This window comes from Ictalurus furcatus, chromosome 15, assembly GCF_023375685.1.
Source record: "Ictalurus furcatus strain D&B chromosome 15, Billie_1.0, whole genome shotgun sequence".
NCBI classification, from domain to species: domain Eukaryota; kingdom Metazoa; phylum Chordata; class Actinopteri; order Siluriformes; family Ictaluridae; genus Ictalurus; species Ictalurus furcatus.
In genome coordinates, this window is record NC_071269.1 from 7,741,411 (window position 1) to 7,759,544 (window position 18,134).

Here is an 18,134-nt window from a genome sequence, read left to right on the forward strand (position 1 = left end):
TGTGTGTGTTTGTGTATTTTTCAGGGCAGGCAAGGAAGGAAAGGTTATATTGGTGAGCCAGGACCTGAAGGACCAAAGGTAATGGAATTTACTTTTTAAAAAATTTCCTCTTTTTTATATAAATTTTTTTATTTTATTTTTATGCCTGAATAATTTATTAAACAATAAAATATACATCGCTAAGATTTCAATCATCCGACTTGGAGGATTACATGGCTCTTCTTTAAAACTAGTAAAGACTTTTATTTCCTTTTTTTTGTGGTTCCGTCACCAGAATGAAATGCGCTTTGATGTTTTATAACTCTCGGTGATGCTGAATGTTTCACAATGGGTGGTGGTTGGTTGATCTGATAATAAACGTGTTGTGGTTCATTATGACGGCTCAAGAGATCTCTCAGGGCTGTCATTACAGGATAATAACAACATTTGCGATGAAAGAAAGAACCACACAGGAAACACAGACATGTGCTTAGCTTTTCCAGCGTGTCAGTGGGAGAGACGTTAGAGAATGCAGTTGTTTGTTTGTTTATTTATTTTTATTCATGTATTTACAGGGAGAAGTCGGCGACCAGGGAAACGTCGGCAAGAGCGGCCCTCCAGTAAGTACAGCATTGTTAACGTGTAATATGACAAAAAAAAACATCATATCACAATACTTGAAGACATTTCTACACAGGGTTGGAGGTATAACCAGCGAAGTTACATACACACATGGTATATTTAACGGTATATTTATACTAACACGCTGCCAGTGGGGGGGGGCTATAATTAAAAATGAAAACATGAAAAAATTCATCACGTGACATTTTACAATTTGAATTAATTAAAACTTTAACATCTAATAAGCTACTTTCCATACAGACTTGTTCAAAGATCAGCCCAACATTAACACGCCACTTTAGAACAAGTTAAATCCCACAGCAATAAACGTATAAGCTTTATAATGAGTAGAACACTGTTATAATAAGGATGAACGCATCCTTACATCCTTACACATATGTTCCAGGTCTGTGGTGTGATAAGGAAAAGTTCCAGCGTATAAAAACCACAGACTCACACTACTGTACTACGGTAACACTAACGGCACAAAAACTAATGTAGACCAGTAGGAGTTTCTGAAGTGTTGTTTTTGAGGACAGGACAACATTAGACTATATATATATATATATATATATATAAAATAAAAATGCCTGGTGCATTAATATAACTGGATGATGGCACGGCGCACATATCAGTTTAATTCCTTTAAACAGACGAAATTTATTGTGTCTTAGGTCAAAATTTTAAAAATGTGTCATTTCTTATCCATTTTTCCTTCCCGCTGACACTAAAAGGCCATTTTACCCTTTATTTTAGCAGTACGACATGTTAAAAGCTAAAGACGAAACGGTTGCGTTGTAGTGTGAGCAAGCGAAAGCGTAGCATTTCGAAAACGCTTACTGCGACGCTGTTTTCTTTATTAGGTAAAGATTTTACATTCGACTTTTGATTTTGTATATGGTATGTGCGATTCTGCGTGTAAGAAAGAAAGCGTGTTTTCAGTTGAAAAAGAAGCAAAGATGGAGGACATGATGTAAAGGTCATAGGTCAGCCATCCAGCGCCCTAGCACGCATACCAAGCATGTGGAAAATTAAATAGCTTTCACGCTTTGTTCGGTTTTTAGGAAACTGAAAAGTCTACCACACAAACGGCATTTACGTGGTGGAAAAATCAACGTCTTCATTTCTCTGTAGTTTAATAATAATGACCGAAGGACAGCGCGTCCTCTTACAAAGTTTTTGACGTCGTGTTCGTAAACGGATTTTCTCAGCGTTCAGGTTTCAGATTCAACACATGAGCGACTAATCTTCAGTGAATGGTTTTGAAGTTAAAAGCCTAGATCTGCTTGTTTTTTTTCTTCTCCCCCCCCCACCCCCCCCACCCTGTTGGCCTCTTGTGAAAGAAGGTTTGTTAGGCATCAAAGCGAAGAGAAATCTGACAAGCTGTGTATATCGGATATCGGCCATGCAAGTTTGTTCTTGAGAACTGTGTGTGTTGCTCAAATTCGAGTGAAACAGCTCCAGAAAATCAGCACCGGTGTTGCAATCTCCAACACACACTCACACACACACACACACACACTATAATTATAGCGGACACCTGAATCTATGGTCTCTGGAGACAACCCATGAGTGATGGTTTTATTCAGTGATGATGTATAATGGATCTGCATTCAGAATAAGGAATAATTTTTTCACAAAAATACCACCCAAATATGTGATTAAAAGGTCTGCCTTTATGACCCAGTCAATCACCTGACTTGAATCCAATTCAACAAGATTTAAAGACAATATGTTTAGAAGAACGGGCCAAAATCACACTTGAACACTGCGACCCATTAATTTCTTCATACAGGAAGCGTCATGAAGCTGTCATTACAAACAAAGGCTTCTCCACGACGTATTAAATACATTTCACTTAGCGTGTTCAGTACGTTTTTCCCGTGTCATTCCTCTTTATTCCACATATCTTTATTTATTTAATGTTGTGAATTCTTTATATTTCCGGATTTCTTGAGCTAAGACTGATGTCTGGTGAAAATTTCATGTGAATAACCTCATTGGAAATATATTTACTGAAAAAACATGTTGACACGTCCTATACTTATTTCCCCGACTGTACCTACTCTGGGTTGGGAAGTGCAGCTGACTGTTGTGTTCAGCCCCCTTTCATATCTTTCACTGATTCAGAGTTGGTTAGAGTCGTCTGGACATGTAGCGTCATCGTCATGGAATTAAGCTCTCGTACTGTGTGAGCATTTTTGTCAAATACAAATCCATCAAACGCACTATACACAATGGGTGAGATTTACTGTGCAGGTTTTTCCACTGATGGCACGCACATGCTGTACGCACCCAGTCAAAGTCACACCACTAATCCAGGCGCCATTGCTCCTAGGGTTGTCTAGAAGGAACGGTTGATGAATTGCTTGATATTTTATGAGAACCAACACTTTATGAGAACTAATCTGGTGATTGTCAGGGATAAAACGCAGTATAAGTAGCGGATTCACAAACCATTGAGAGATCGGTTGCTTTCAGTGCAATTTTATTTGTAGAGTTGATTAATAGAAATCCAGATGTAGATTTAGATCCCTAATGAACAAGCCAGAGGTGACGAAGAATTCTTCATGAGGAAGAATCCTTGAGAGGAAGCAGACTCTAAAAGGAGCCCATCCTCTTCTGGGTGACACACGGTTTTTGGGAATATAAATCCTTACAGTGTGTTGGTATAGAAAAATAAAGGCAAATAATACTAAGCCCTGGGATGCGTAAAAAGGACAGTCTTGATGATTACAGCAGCAGAAGGTTTCACGATAATGACCTGGTCAATCGATGTGACCCCAAAGTGCTACCATGAAAAGTGCCTGCAAAGTGAATATTGGTAAGAATCTGACAAGGAACTATAAAAGAATTCCCATGTATGGTGTCTTTCTGCTAAAGTCAGATCTACAGATGCAGTTTGTGCTTTCAGAGGCAGGATCCAAGCTTAATCCAGAGTCTAGCAGAGCGGATGACTCTAATTTTCTATGGAAAGAAACCCACTCTCGCCTTAAATTTGGACAAGCTGGAGGAAATGTGTTCTCCACATTCATCAGTTGCAGCCTCCATCCAATTTCAGATTCCAGATTTGTGTGGTGGGAGAACACATCTGCATGTTTTGTATGTGCTGAAACAGGTCCTGGAGCATGATTTGACGTTTTTTGTATACTTGTTAGCTGGATTTGGTTTGATGAGACAAATGTTTAGACTGGACAATGGACAGAAGGAATTAAAGGGAAAGCTTGGACGTTACTGGGAGATAGTGTACAATTGACAAAATACCCAGAGGTAGACCATCAAGTCTTTCTTTTGTCTTTAAACCTGGTTATGTCATGTCTTAATAAGACCACCCTTAATCCTACTGATTAGGATCATTACAGAAGTGTTTTTCATCTTCCGTTTCTGTCCCAATCTTGGCAGTGTGCTATTGCTAGACAATATGCTAGGCTCATGCTAGGCTTTTATTTGTAGATTTTTCTCCAGCATTTAATACGATTCAACCGAGTTTGTTGGTCCACAAGCTCAGGTTGGGTTTTGTAAATGTGTAAATGTGAGTGTGGCCACTTGGTTGCTTGATTTCATCACTAATACGTCACGGAGAGAAAGGCTCAGTAGTAGGTGGGAACTTCTTGAATACTGTTTAAAAAGAATCTCAGGGAAATTCCTCAAGAAATCGGGTGAGAAAACGCCAAGAATACATTTCTGGAAGTTCTAGGTGAAAAGAGCATCTACTTTTGAAGATGCTAAAATACTAAATTGTTTTTGATCACAACATAAAAATAAAGAATGAGTGTATTTAAACTTTTGACCGGTAGTGTAAGTCAAGTAGTTTTCTTTTTAACGTTTGTATTTTAATGTGATATTGATGTTGTGTATTTGTCTGTCTTTGTCTGTATGTGGTGGTAAACTTCCATGCTGCAGAACAAATTGCGCCTAAGGGGGACAATAAAAGGTTACTATACTAAAACCGGTGTCCTGGTGAAATTCCCTCATTGGCCCTTATAAATCATGGCCCCCTAATAATCCCCGTCTCTGATTTGGCTACATCACTCTCCTCTCCTCTCCACTCATAGCTGTTGTGTGGTGGGAGTTCTGGAGCACTATGGCTGCCTTCGCATCATCCAGTTGGATGCTACACACTAGTGGTGGTCCTGTGTATCTTTCTCAGTTATGTGTTTAACGTCTCTTTTTGTGTTCTTCATCTGGGTGTTTGCAGGGAGAAGAAGGACTTCCAGGAATTCCAGGCGTGGCTGGCCCACCTGGGGAAAAGGTAAAATGACATCTCTTTCTTCTTTTCATTATTTCACATCCTAAGAGATTAATGAATAGAGATGAATAGAGTCTTCAGTGTGAATCTTATGGAATTTAGATGATGCTTGTGCCTGAAGTGAATCGTGCATGAATTAATTTTCCTGCACCATTTGAGCATGTATCATTAGCACATTTATAGAAGGGACTTATTTATAATTATACTATCCGTTGTTACCCAGATGAGGACGGGTTCCCTTTTGAGTCTGGTACCTCTCAAGGTTTCTTCCTCATATTTTAGTCTCATATTTCACGTCTCAGGGAGTTTTTCCTTGCCACCGTCGCCTCTGGCTTGCTCATTAGGGACAAATTCATACATTTAAAATGTATATTCTGAATTGATATATTTCTGTAAAGCTGCTTTGGAACAATGTCCATTGTTAAAAGTGCTATACAAATCAAACTGAACTGAACTGAATTGAATTGAATTGAAGGAATGTCGGTCAACAACAGAATCTGTACTCAAGGGTGAATCAGCCAACCACAGGCCAATCCAGATCAGTTTCAGGCCAATTTCAGATCAGTCATTCAGAGGACAGTCCCCACGGAACTGGGCTAAAATATGACCTGTATCCTCACAGCTCCAGGGTCCTTGGGTCAATTCTGAGGACCATTTAACATATTCATTTGCTGGTAGATTCAGGGATAACTGGAAATTATTCCTAGGTGTGAATGAGTTTGTTAATGTGTCCAGTGTTCCCAGTATAGGCTTTGGTTCTACCATGACCCTGATCAGAATACAGTGGCTACTGAAGATGAATAAAATAAATTCTCATTCTTGAAGTAAAAGGTGATCTAGGGATTTCCAAGTGGCTGCAAGTTGAGTTGGTTTATGGCTCCTCAGTTCTCCTAGTTGGTCCATGACTGATAGCTTAAGCTTTTTGTATAAAGTGTTGGTAAATGTGTTAAGTATGCATTGTTAAATCGGTCGTCCAAAGGACATCCTTATATCTCCATTGATGTTAGAAAACGTTTTAGAAGCCACATAATCATAGTTTGCCCAGATAAACCTAGTTTGTGGAATTTTTACCTGAGGTTTAGAAAAGGAATTTTTATAAATAGATAAGAAAGGCTGTAGGCTCAACCTGTTTGGAGAAATTCATCCCACCATAGTTAATCTCAGAATGAATAAAAGTGCATATTGGTTCCTAATTTCATTTTTTTGTTTTCACAGGGAGATCGTGGTCCAGCAGGGCCTTTGGGTCCCCCAGGAGAGAAGGGTTCAATGGTAAGAACACTAATCATTGTTTTAACAAAGCAAAGATGTTGATGTTTAGACTGCTTTTGGGTTTTGTCCATTAATAATCATATGTGGCATACAATTTAACCTCATATCAGCTTTTACTTCTTAGATCTATACTGAATTATTGGTGACTTACTAGGTATTGCTTCCCTCTGTTTAAGGGCTATCCAGGTTTGCCAGGAGGTCCTGGAGATGTTGGCCCACAAGGCCCACCAGTATGTTCTGTAATCAATTGTGGAATAAAAAATTGGAATATATCAATTAGGTCAGTGCAAGAAAAAAAAAGATGGTGTGATTTGAGGTAAAATAACCTTTCTCCTTTACTACATCCCTCTGCTTAGGGTCTGACGGGTCCAAGGGGTACTCCAGGTATTCCTGGGACAAAAGGAAGGAGGGTAAGCCACTAAATGAAGTATCTCATTTTTTGTCCATCCTTTTTTAGCTCAGGGGTTCGTGCCCTTGAGTTTCATTCCTTATTATCGTTTGTATGGAAGAAACCGACTATAATGTCAGAGTAACATTTTTCTAGCTGGGAGCATTACACTAACTCTCTTTTTGCTGGTAATTTGGGGATCTGCAAATCATCTCACTGTAAAGGACTCGTGATTTGCAGAACCCATGTGGTGGCTGCTGTACTGTCTTTCATCTTGCACAAGGTTTTATATAATTTGCTCTTGAGGTTCTTCCAGCTCAGTGTCCTCCATCTGTTTCTTGTGGATTGCGTAAATAATGGATCATAACAAGTTCAAGTTGACCTCATCAACTCTTTACATCAGAAAGCTCTCAATGAAGTGAGACAGTGAGGATCAATCAGGATCTATAAACCAGAACTGCTGAACAACTAATGCCCTTATGAAGAGTTTGAAGTGTGTGCTTGCGTGCTCTGGGCCTGCCTCTTTTTGATGCAGTTTACAGTGACCCCTTATGGTCAAGATCAGAATGACATCCGCTAGTTGTTCAAAACGTGTGGCTGGCCATCAAATCTGTTTTACTGTTGATTCAGTAGTGAAGTTTTGTGCCTACACAGGATACCAGTCTGCTACATGAGTGAGTAAAGTATACCACAGCATGTGGAGGCCAGACGATGAAGCCATGCTACTGCCGGCTGCATGTGTGACTGTCTCGGGTCCCCAGTTTATAACATCATTAGCTATCTTCTATCTGATTGTACAGGAAGCTTTTCATTTATATGTGTGTGTGTGTGTGTGTGTGTGTGTGTGTGTGTGTGTGTGTGTGTTTTCCCTTATACTATTATATACGTACAACACACACATGGTAGCGCTTACCACATAAGCACAGATGGTTGGATTGTTTAAGCATGACGTTGTGGCATGACTTCCTTTCCTGTTTATTTCCATGTCTTAGGCTAGATTCTAAAGCAAATTAAGTTCAAGCGTGGATCATCTTGGTTTTTTGTTTGGGATCTGTTTTTCCAAGCATATTTTTGTAGTAGTAAGTAATTGTGATGGCAGCTTGCGGTTTTGCGTAGATTTGCTAATATGATGCAGTCTCACTGACCTGGATGATGGAAAATCGGTACAATTTCCAGGGGATTCTCTATTAATACTTTTATTAGCCTTGTGCTAGGCTGAGGATTGGGGATTCCAGTCCTGGATAACCACAACACAGACCGGTTAACTGTTACTGAAGCGTATTTGCTAGCTTCTGGTTGCTTACACCTTGATGGTTGGGATCTACATAGAACTTACAAGGGTTCCCTTGTAAATGAGTCAAACTGAAGAACCTATTGCTAGGTTTTTGTTTTTGTTTTTTCTTTCTGTTCATATCAGGGGCCAAGAGGAGCCGATGGACCACCCGGAGAGCCAGGTCCAGAGGGCATCAAGGTACTAATACTACTCATAATATCAAACACACCCCCACATACCGACGCACTTCAGTTGTTTTTGTCTTAACTCAATACAAAGCTATTTACTTTGCTATATACAGGGAGAAAAGGGCGGCCCAGGCCTGAAAGGAGCTACGGGGTTTGTTGTAAGTCCATCAACTTAGTGCTGCATGATACTGATCAAATCAAATATTGTATTTTTATACCACAGTGCTGTTGTGATCCATGTGTGTCTTTGCAGGGCAAAGCAGGAAGTCCAGGGAAACGAGGCTCTCCAGGGCCACCGGTACGTCCACATCCAACAGTTCCAGTTCATGTAGCGAGACCGTATTTTCCGGATTATGACACTCGTACCTCAATTCTGTCAGCATATGGGCATCAGTATATATATATATACATACATATATATATATATATATATATATATATATATATGTGGCTTTGCTTTATTTAGGTACTAGCGTATTTATTTTACATTAAATTTATTAAAGAATGAGGATGGGATTGATTTGTTAATTGATGGGATTGAGTGAACGTCCAGCCATAACATGACCACATGATCATGCGTGACGCAGTCTGTGAGAAGGTTATCCATCCTTTGTTTGTTTTCATCCAGCGAAACTAATCCCATCTTAATAGGGCTCCAGAGTCTTGAAAATGAAAAAACGTCAAGTAATAAAGAATGATCTGACACCCTACTGTCCTGCACTTGACAATCAGGAGGACATTGCATTAGTAGTTTTGGACAGTTGCTTAGTGGACTGTCCTTAACCACTTAATGCACTTGCACTACATACTGTACAGTGACGGACACGGGAACTGTTTATTCTCAAACCTTTTTACTAAACCTTGCCTTCACTCTGTCATTATTGCTCCATTTCCCCTGTATTCCAGTCTTATATCACATGGTGCCATGTGAACTGCTGACTGTACAGTAGAAGGAAGTAGACGGAGTCTGTCATTTTACAGCACACCCTCTCAGTCATTAGCGCTGGTGGTGTGTGTATGTTATACTAAACTTTTAATAGACTTTTAATAGCCTGAGGATGCAGTGCATCGTATCCCCACTTCTCTTACACTTTCCAAATGCTTTTAGACCCACAGCGCCCTCTAGTGCCACAAATAGAGCAACTGAGACTAGTGTACACACTTTGTTTTCAAATCAGTCAAACATATTTGGTGTTTCCTGCTCGGACATCTAATTTTACTTGTCAGTGCACAACAAAAAAAAACAGATTATAAGGTAGAAAGTGCAATACAGCAGTAAGCAGATTTACTGATTTAGTGCACACGTGTTAACATGAATGAAAGAACAAGCTCTTCCTATGTTCCTGAACAAAGTCCTCAAAATTCACAGTGGCTTCACATTTGGCAAAACAAGTGTTTATTATCCGCCAGGCCACACGTTGCGGATACAGCAACGTTGCGGAACAGAAACGGATGTTTCTGTTCCTCGTGGCCAGCCAGTTCCCATGTCTGAAAGAGATAAGAGTTCCACAATAATAATCATCAGGAACAGATTTCCAGGTCCGGTTTCGCATGATGCTATCCCACCGTGGTAATGGGAGCGGGTTGCGTGTAGATTCAGTGCATCCTGTAGATGATAATGAGCCATGTAAACAGGGATGAAAGGAAAACATATGAAGTGGTGCTGGTGACACATCTGAGAGGAGTCTGAGAAACAGGCTGCAGTCATTTCCTGGTGGTTTAACAGCATGCGGCTGGTTTCTCGCAGACAAATAATCAACGTCGCAGAACACAGCATGGCTGAATACACCGCAGTACAACTTACTGTATCTCACTACAGCGTAATGAAACGCAGAACAGCACAGTTCACACGTTCTTTTACTTTTAAAAAGTCAAAAGCAAGGACATTTAAACCGAATCATGTTTCACTTTAGCTGTCGTGCAATTTCCTGATGTACTTCTGTTCTGCTTTCCCACAGAATGTTTACACAAAGCTTTAAAATCCCAGGCAGTTCCCTGAAAGCCATTTTGTGCACTTACTCTCAGATTACTCTCTTCTGATTTCCACGTCTTTCCTCCAACGCTCTTGGATTTTCTGCACCTTATTTTCAGACTTCCTTCTTCTCACACTTGGATTTTCTTTTACTTGCTCTCATTTCATGATAGCTTACATTCCTGGGAAGACTCAGACTTCCTCAGACTTCCATGTCCTCATTCTGAGACTTCCTACGACTTCCTTATCCTCACTCTGGGACTTCCTCTTCTTCACCCTGGGACTTTCACTTCCTCCTCACTTTGGGACCTTCCTCGGACTTCCTTTTCTTTACTCTGAGACTTCCTTGTCCTCACTCTGGAACCTTCTTAGACATCTTCCTCACTCTGGGACCTTCTCAGACTTCCTCCTCACTCTGAGAGTTCCTCATCCTCATTCTGGTACCTTCTCAGAGTTCCTCCTCAGTCTCAGACTTCCTCATCCTCACTCTGGGACTTCCTCCTCTTCACTCTGGGACTTGTTCTGACTTCTTCCTCCTCTTCACTCTAGACTTCCACATCTTTGCTCCTCATACTTTTGTCATTGGAAACAACTAATGCTACAGTATAGGGTATATTCTTCCTTCTTGAAAAATAAAATCTCTCATGCTCTCCAGAATTCCTGTCCTATTTATGATAATTTCATTAAACTTCAGAAAAATGTTAGTTGATGGTTTCTTGTGTGGAAATTGTTTACATGTAGCTCCAGTTTTAGTGATTCAAACTCAATCTCACATTCCTGTAATTGACAGCATGCAGCCACACTCACTGCATACTTCTCCTCTTATCTGTGAATTTATAATGTCCTGGATAAGGAGATCCTATCTACACAAAAATAGTCAATATGGTCATGACCCAGATATGTGTATGTATGCAGGTATGTAATGTGTGTTTGTGTGTGTGTGTGTGTGTGTTTGTAGGGTGTTGCAGGTCCACCTGGAAGTTCTGGTGAAAGAGGACCTCATGGTGAACCTGTGAGTATTTCAGCCTCGTTTCATAAATATTAGGCCAAATTGGTGGTTTTGGGAGCAGGGGCATGGATTTTTCCTACTGGCGTTTTATGTGTGTGTGTGTGTGTGTGTGTGTCAGCTAGTCTAAACATGTAATCAGTCGACAGGCCCCTAGTTGCTCCGTCTGCTGTAAAAACACACCGCAGCTGTTTGAAGTAGCCGTACTGTTTTTTCATTCTTTCATACACATATACACATCAGAACACACACACGGCATCTTCCCCAAGGTTATGTCCTTTATCGGGTTTGTGTTTGCAACATAATTTGGCGATGACAACTGCTCTCTTCACAATAATATTGCCTCAATCATATTTATTTTGCTAAGAGTGTTGAGATCTAACATGTAGCCATGTGTGTGTGTGTCTGTGTTATGCAGAATAATGGAATGTGTTTGAGTGCTGAGTTACGTAACCGAGATTTCAATCTAATGCTGGATTTGTCCATTAGGGACCTAAAGGGCCACCGGGGGAACTGGGAGCAGACGGAGAGCAAGGATCTGAGGTAACACACAGCGTTCCATAATAATGCTTATAAGTGCAGCGATCTCTCTCTCTATCTCTCTCTCTCTCTCACACACACACACACATACTCACACACTCACTCACACTGTCAGCTAATTAAGTTAAAATGTTTGTAATGGTAGCTGTTTCTAATTTCTTTTTTTAATGCTAGTTTGTGGGTTAATCTGTTTACTATAACGCTAGTTCAGGTTTTAACCTCTTTACTATAGCGCTGTGTTTATTTTAATGCTAGTTCTCATTTTAGTCTGTTTACTATAGCACTTTGTGTTTATTGTAATGCTAGTTCACATTTTAGCCTCTTTACTATAGCGCAATGTGTTTATTGTAATGCTAGTTCACATTTTAGCCTCTTTACTATAGCGCTATGTGTTTATTGTAATGCTAGTTCACATTTTAGCCTCTTTACTATAGCGCTATGTGTTTATTGTAATGCTAGTTCACGTTTTAGCCTCTTTACTATAGCACTTTGTGTTTATTGTAATGCTAGTTCACGTTTTAGCCTCTTTACTATAGTACTTTGTGTTTATTGTAATGCTAGTTCACGTTTTAGCCTCTTTACTATAGCGCTATGTGTTTATTGTAATGCTAGTTCACGTTTTAGCCGCTTTACTATAGCGCTATGTGTTTATTGTAATGCTAGTTCACGTTTTAGCCTCTTTACTATAGCACTGTGTTTATTGTAATGCTAGTTCACGTTTTAGCCTCTTTACTATAGCGCTATGTGTTTATTGTAATGCTAGTTCACGTTTTAGCCTCTTTACTATAGCGCTATGTGTTTATTGTAATGCTAGTTCACGTTTTAGCCTCTTTACTATAGCACTGTGTTTATTGTAATGCTAGTTCAGGTTTTAGCCTCTTTACTATAGCGCTATGTGTTTATTGTAATGCTAGTTCACGTTTTAGCCTCTTTACTATAGCGCTATGTGTTTATTGTAATGCTAGTTCACGTTTTAGCCTCTTTACTATAGCACTGTGTTTATTGTAATGCTAGTTCAGGTTTTAGCCTCTTTACTATAGCGCTATGTGTTTATTGTAATGCTAGTTCACGTTTTAGCCTCTTTACTATAGCGCTGTGTTTATTGTAATGCTAGTTCACGTTTTAGCCTCTTTACTATAGCACTGTGTTTATTGTAATGCTAGTTCAGGTTTTAGCCTCTTTACTATAGCACTGTGTTTATTGTAATGCTAGTTCAGGTTTTAGCCTCTTTACTATAGCGCTATGTGTTTATTGTAATGCTAGTTCACGTTTTAGCCTCTTTACTATAGCGCTATGTGTTTATTGTAATGCTAGTTCACGTTTTAGCCTCTTTACTATAGCACTGTGTTTATTGTAATGCTAGTTCAGGTTTTAGCCTCTTTACTATAGCGCTATGTGTTTATTGTAATGCTAGTTCACGTTTTAGCCTCTTTACTATAGCACTTTGTGTTTATTGTAATGCTAGTTCACGTTTTAGCCTCTTTACTATAGTACTTTGTGTTTATTGTAATGCTAGTTCACGTTTTAGCCTCTTTACTATAGCGCTATGTGTTTATTGTAATGCTAGTTCACATTTTAGCCTCTTTACTATAGCGCTATGTGTTTATTGTAATGCTAGTTCACGTTTTAGCCTCTTTACTATAGCGCTATGTGTTTATTGTAATGCTAGTTCACGTTTTAGCCTCTTTACTATAGCGCTATGTGTTTATTGTAATGCTAGTTCACGTTTTAGCCTCTTTACTATAGCGCTATGTGTTTATTGTAATGCTAGTTCACGTTTTAGCCTCTTTACTATAGCACTGTGTTTATTGTAATGCTAGTTCAGGTTTTAGCCTCTTTACTATAGCACTTTGTGTTTATTGTAATGCTAGTTCAGGTTTTAGCCTCTTTACTATAGCAGTGTTTATTGTAATGCTAGTTCAGGTTTTAGCCTCTTTACTATAGCACTTTGTGTTTATTGTAATGCTAGTTAACGTTTTAGTCTCTTTACTATAGCGCTATGTGTTTATTGTAATGCTAGTTCACGGTTTAGCTTCTTTACTATAGCACTATGTGTTTATTGTAATGCCAGTTCACCTTTTAGCCTGTTTGTGAGTCAGCGTGACATAATGCTAGTCATGTTTTACCCTGTTTACTGTAAGGCTGGTTTGTGGGTTAATTTGTTTATTGTAATGCTAATTCAGACACTTTACTATAATACTATTTCATGGGTAGCTTATTTAATAGAATTACTAGCAAACTGAAGTTCATGAGAGTTCCTTTTTGTCTTGAGAGGAAAAGGTGCAGTGTTTTATAATGAGTGCTGTGCGTTTCTCTGGCAGGGGCCTCCAGGACCTGAAGGTGAACAGGGACCTGCTGGAGAACCTGGATCCAAGGTAAGGAGTTCTAAACCCATGCTAGTGCTAATAAGTGCAACATCAGAGCGCTTTTTCTGGAAGCCTGTAGAACTGTTGAAATGATTTGCATAAATTTTATTCGACTGATGAGTTAGCATGAATGTAATTATTTTACCATAAACCATTTTATGAATCTCATCAGATGATTTTTTTAGAAAACATGCTGAAAAGTAATGGCACCCTTCATCTACAGCTGACTGAGGTGTTTTATATTAGAACAGAAAAAGGCGATGATGTTTACAAATTATTATTATTATTATTATTATTATTATTATTATTATTATTATGCACCTGGAATATAACCAAATAATGAATAAATTATTACATTTTATTGTAAAATGTACCCTGACATAAATAATGACGCAAAGTCATTTTAATGTTTACTTTACAAAAGTGAAATGGAGTACAGTTAAGGTGTTGCGGAATTTAATTCTGGATTGTGATTGGTCAGAAGGTGTTGATTCATGTCCTATATCAGTGGCTCTGACAGTAGCGCAGGTTTATTCATAATTAGCGCGGTCGTTCTGATACGTTATCGTTTCTATAGTAACAGCTCGTCCACAGGGACTCGTACGGTGGATGCACCACATAAACGGATTAAAAAACGTCTCTTAATCATTCAAATGGTTTATTTAGCACGCTCCAGTGTCGGCGCTTTGTAACAGTCAGAGGTAACACCTGTAGCGTTAAGTTTTCCGACACCTTCAGGACGGAGGATTCTTTTTACACTTTGTGATTTCTTGGTAACACGACAAGCTGCATCTTTTAACAGGAACTAATCCCAGACTATGTTTTGTCGTGTCGTGTGCAGTGTGTATGTCTGCGATGATATATTTAGTCGATCGGTATAGCATGAGAAAGGAATCTGAAATGTACTGTACAGGGTAAGTTTATAGCAGTGTGTCTTATTCTGGAAAATAGTCTTTATTGGACATTTCTGTTCACTCATGGAAGGTCTGATTCTCTTCCCTGTAGGGTGAAATCGGACCTGCGGGTACTGAAGGAGAGCAAGGGCAAGAAGGCGTAAGGGTGAGTCCACATTCTTGCTCCTTAATTACAGGTCTGAAGGCCTCAGCTGTGTTTTTATTCTTTTCCCTCGAAGACTTTGTGTGTTCATGCGCACTGTCTGATCTTCTACTGATACACCATAACTCAGTCAATCCTCGTGTTTTTGCTTATGGTGCGTTATATTACTGGCACTGATATCCTGCTGTTTTTAACTGAAGAAAAACTCTCTTGTGAACTGAGTGAAGGTTTTAGTTTGGATTAGGGCGGCTGTGACTCAGGTGGTAGAGCGGGTTGTCCACTAATCGTAGGGTTGGCAGTTCGATTCCCGGCCCACGTGACTCCACATGCCGAAGTGTCCTTGGGCAAGACGCTGAACCCCAAGTTGCTCCTCATGGCAGCTCTGCTACCACTGGTGTGTGAGTGTGTGTGTGGATGAGAAACAGTGTAAACCACCTTTTTTATAGAACCATTAAGGTTATATAAGTGCTGACCATTTACCAATTATGAAATGTGTGCACTCGGGCTGCTTTCACACCTACGTTTGTGAACCATGGAGGCCCCACCTTGCAACTTATAGGACTTAAAGGATCTGCTGCTAACATCTTGGTACCAAATATACCAGAAGATACCAAAGATACCAAAGCACACCTTTAGAGTCAGAGCTGTTCTGGTGGCACAAGGTGAACCTACACAGTATTATGCAGGTGGTTTGATGTTATGGTTAATCAGTGTAATTCACACAGTCTACTTCATTCAAAAGTACTTATATAGCTACAAATGTAGCTAAAATATAAGGAAAGATTAACACTACCAGTTCAGCTAAGTTCATCTAAATTATCACCTGTTGCTAGGTATCGGTAATATGGATGCCTGAAGACTAATGTTACAGGTAATTTAGCTAGCTAGCATGTTAGCATTTATACAAACAAAAATGTCAATATATAAAATGTCTTTATATAATAACCATAACAGCCCAGCTTGCTCTCAAGATTAGATTAGATTTCTTTTGAGGACGTTGTTTGTCTTCACTGTAGTTTTAGAGGTTTTAGGGAAAATTTAAAGAATGTGGCCTGCTTGTTCAACCATTCAACAACCAAAACATACACACACTGTTGGTTTTAGTTACAGCGGCGTTGAAATGTTGAGAATATTTTCCATTCAGCATGCTGTAAATCTCCTCATAATCACTCACTAGCGTACGAGACTCTTTTTTCACCATCACTTTGTCCTCCACATTTGTTTTTCTCAACCTGCAACTTGACTGGAGGTCGAGAGGAAAATGGCAAGGGTGAAAGCAGCTTTATGAGGGCTGTAATGATGAACAATATTTCTACATTGTTCTAAAAATGTAAAAAAAAATGTCAATCCTCTTAGAAGGTCTGCTTTAAACCAAATTTGAGCCTCATCTGATGTCTCATCAGGTGACTTTACAGGTGCCATATTGTGAATGTTTCATAATTTTCCACCATAGGAGGAGGAGGAGGTGGATGATGATGATGATTATGATGATGATGCGTCACTGTTAAAATGCCTGTCAGGTTAAAAATACATACCTTCCCTGAAATTTGATGATGCGCTTTAATTAGAGGTTCATGACTCTATACAGGCCTCATTATAATGCATGGGCATATATTTTTCAAAAAAGCCCAAACTTGACTGATTTTCATCATCCGTGGTAATGGAATGCTTTTAAATTATGGTAATGGAATGCTTTTAAGAGTTTTTCTCTTTAATGTGTGTGTGTATCTGTCAGGGGCCTCCAGGTCCAGCAGGAGAAGATGGACCTCAAGGAAAGGATGGGCCAAAGGTCAATAAACAACCAAACTTTTTTTTTCCATTCATTTCCATTCCTTGACATTTTTATTCTGTCTAACTGCACCTTAATTGGTTTAGTGGTTCTTCTGCTTTTGCTCCAGGGTGAACAAGGTGACCACGGTGCTATGGGAGAACCCGGTGAAAGGAGCGAGGTCGGTGACCCCGGACCTCCAGGACCACCTGGAGACGCCGGCGTAAAAGGATTCCCGGTGAGTGCATGAGCCTTCGAAATATAGATTTTATTTATGTTTTCTAGTTTTCTTTCACACTAATTATGATTTCTTTGCATTAGGGACCAGAAGGAAAACAAGGTTCACCAGGCAAACGTGGACGTCATGGAAAGAAGGTAAAGCATGATTTAAGACTTACTGTACGACTCATGACGGACAAGAACAACAAAACAGCTCCAGTCTCTGCTACCTGGGCTGTTGTTTTTGGACAGGAGTCAGTGGTTAGCTTTTGCATCCCAGCGAGCTAGACTAGAGACATGAAGTGCTTACGGGAGACAACCGTGACATTTAAACACTCACCACTGAGACGCCATCATTGTGTTGATTTGTATCAGGGCGACCACGGTCTGGCGGGACAGCCAGGTGAGATGGGTTCCGCAGGCGAAACTGGACAAGAAGGAGAGCGAGGACTAAAAGGAGCTCGTGGAACCAGAGGACCACCGGTTAGTACCTAAATGTGTTCTTGATTACATCACTTCCTTCCTTCCTTCCTTCCTTCCTTCCTTCTTTTCCTCCATTTCAGTTTGTAGAATAGGTGAATTACCAGGCAATGTCCTGTTTGTCTTCGGTTAATCCATGTAAAAGTCACTATTATTCCGAGAAAAGGCGATGTCTGTTTTTAATTTTGGCATGTCTTGGTTGCGCACGATTCCAACCTTCAACTTAAGTCCATTTTTTATGAGTGATTTCCGGAATTCAAGGCCAGTAAATACATAAATATGACAATGTTGTCCCTAATGGAAAAAAAACCCCAGTAATGATTCGTCTGCTCAACAAAAATCTTAATCTTAATCATTTGATTGAAGAATCAACCGAAGCAACCGCGTAACCCGACTCTGAATACGAGTAACTTCCCGGGTTGAACGTGTAAATACTAACTTTAAGACTCTGATTATGACCCTTAACTATAAAGCCTGTAGCTACTTGTGAGTCAGTTAAGCTTTTAGGATGCTGACGTCATGTCCATTTTTTTTTCTTTAAATGTTCATAGATGCAGAAGAAACATCCAGTTTAGCTAAAAAATAGCTTTAAGTGCTGTTGGTGTATTTTTTCTAGTCTCATGTCAGTGGTTCAAGCAAAACAGATCTAAGGTCTGTTAGGATTTCAGTTCTTCTCAAAGTTCTGGTTGGAAATAGAACAGCTCACAAAGCTGCCAATGTATCAGAGTTTTTTTTCCCCTTAAAAGCTGAAACACTTGAC

The 18,134-nt window shown here is 39.5% G+C and overlaps 1 protein-coding gene across 2 annotated transcripts in view; it reads left to right on the forward strand.

Annotated features, from left to right (window-relative positions):
- Positions 1-18,134, forward strand: part of LOC128619035 (collagen alpha-1(XXIV) chain) — a 90,944-nt gene that overhangs the window by 53,123 nt on the left and 19,687 nt on the right. For both annotated transcript variants that reach the window (XM_053642876.1, XM_053642877.1), the window contains exons 23-39: positions 25-78; positions 555-599; positions 4,799-4,852; positions 6,065-6,118; positions 6,295-6,348; positions 6,475-6,528; positions 7,924-7,977; positions 8,081-8,125; positions 8,221-8,265; positions 10,898-10,951; positions 11,435-11,488; positions 13,807-13,860; positions 14,857-14,910; positions 16,643-16,696; positions 16,806-16,913; positions 16,997-17,050; positions 17,270-17,377. In XM_053642876.1, the coding sequence (XP_053498851.1) occupies positions 25-78; positions 555-599; positions 4,799-4,852; positions 6,065-6,118; positions 6,295-6,348; positions 6,475-6,528; positions 7,924-7,977; positions 8,081-8,125; positions 8,221-8,265; positions 10,898-10,951; positions 11,435-11,488; positions 13,807-13,860; positions 14,857-14,910; positions 16,643-16,696; positions 16,806-16,913; positions 16,997-17,050; positions 17,270-17,377 (999 nt within the window). The remainder of the gene's footprint in view (positions 1-24; positions 79-554; positions 600-4,798; positions 4,853-6,064; positions 6,119-6,294; positions 6,349-6,474; positions 6,529-7,923; positions 7,978-8,080; positions 8,126-8,220; positions 8,266-10,897; positions 10,952-11,434; positions 11,489-13,806; positions 13,861-14,856; positions 14,911-16,642; positions 16,697-16,805; positions 16,914-16,996; positions 17,051-17,269; positions 17,378-18,134) is intronic.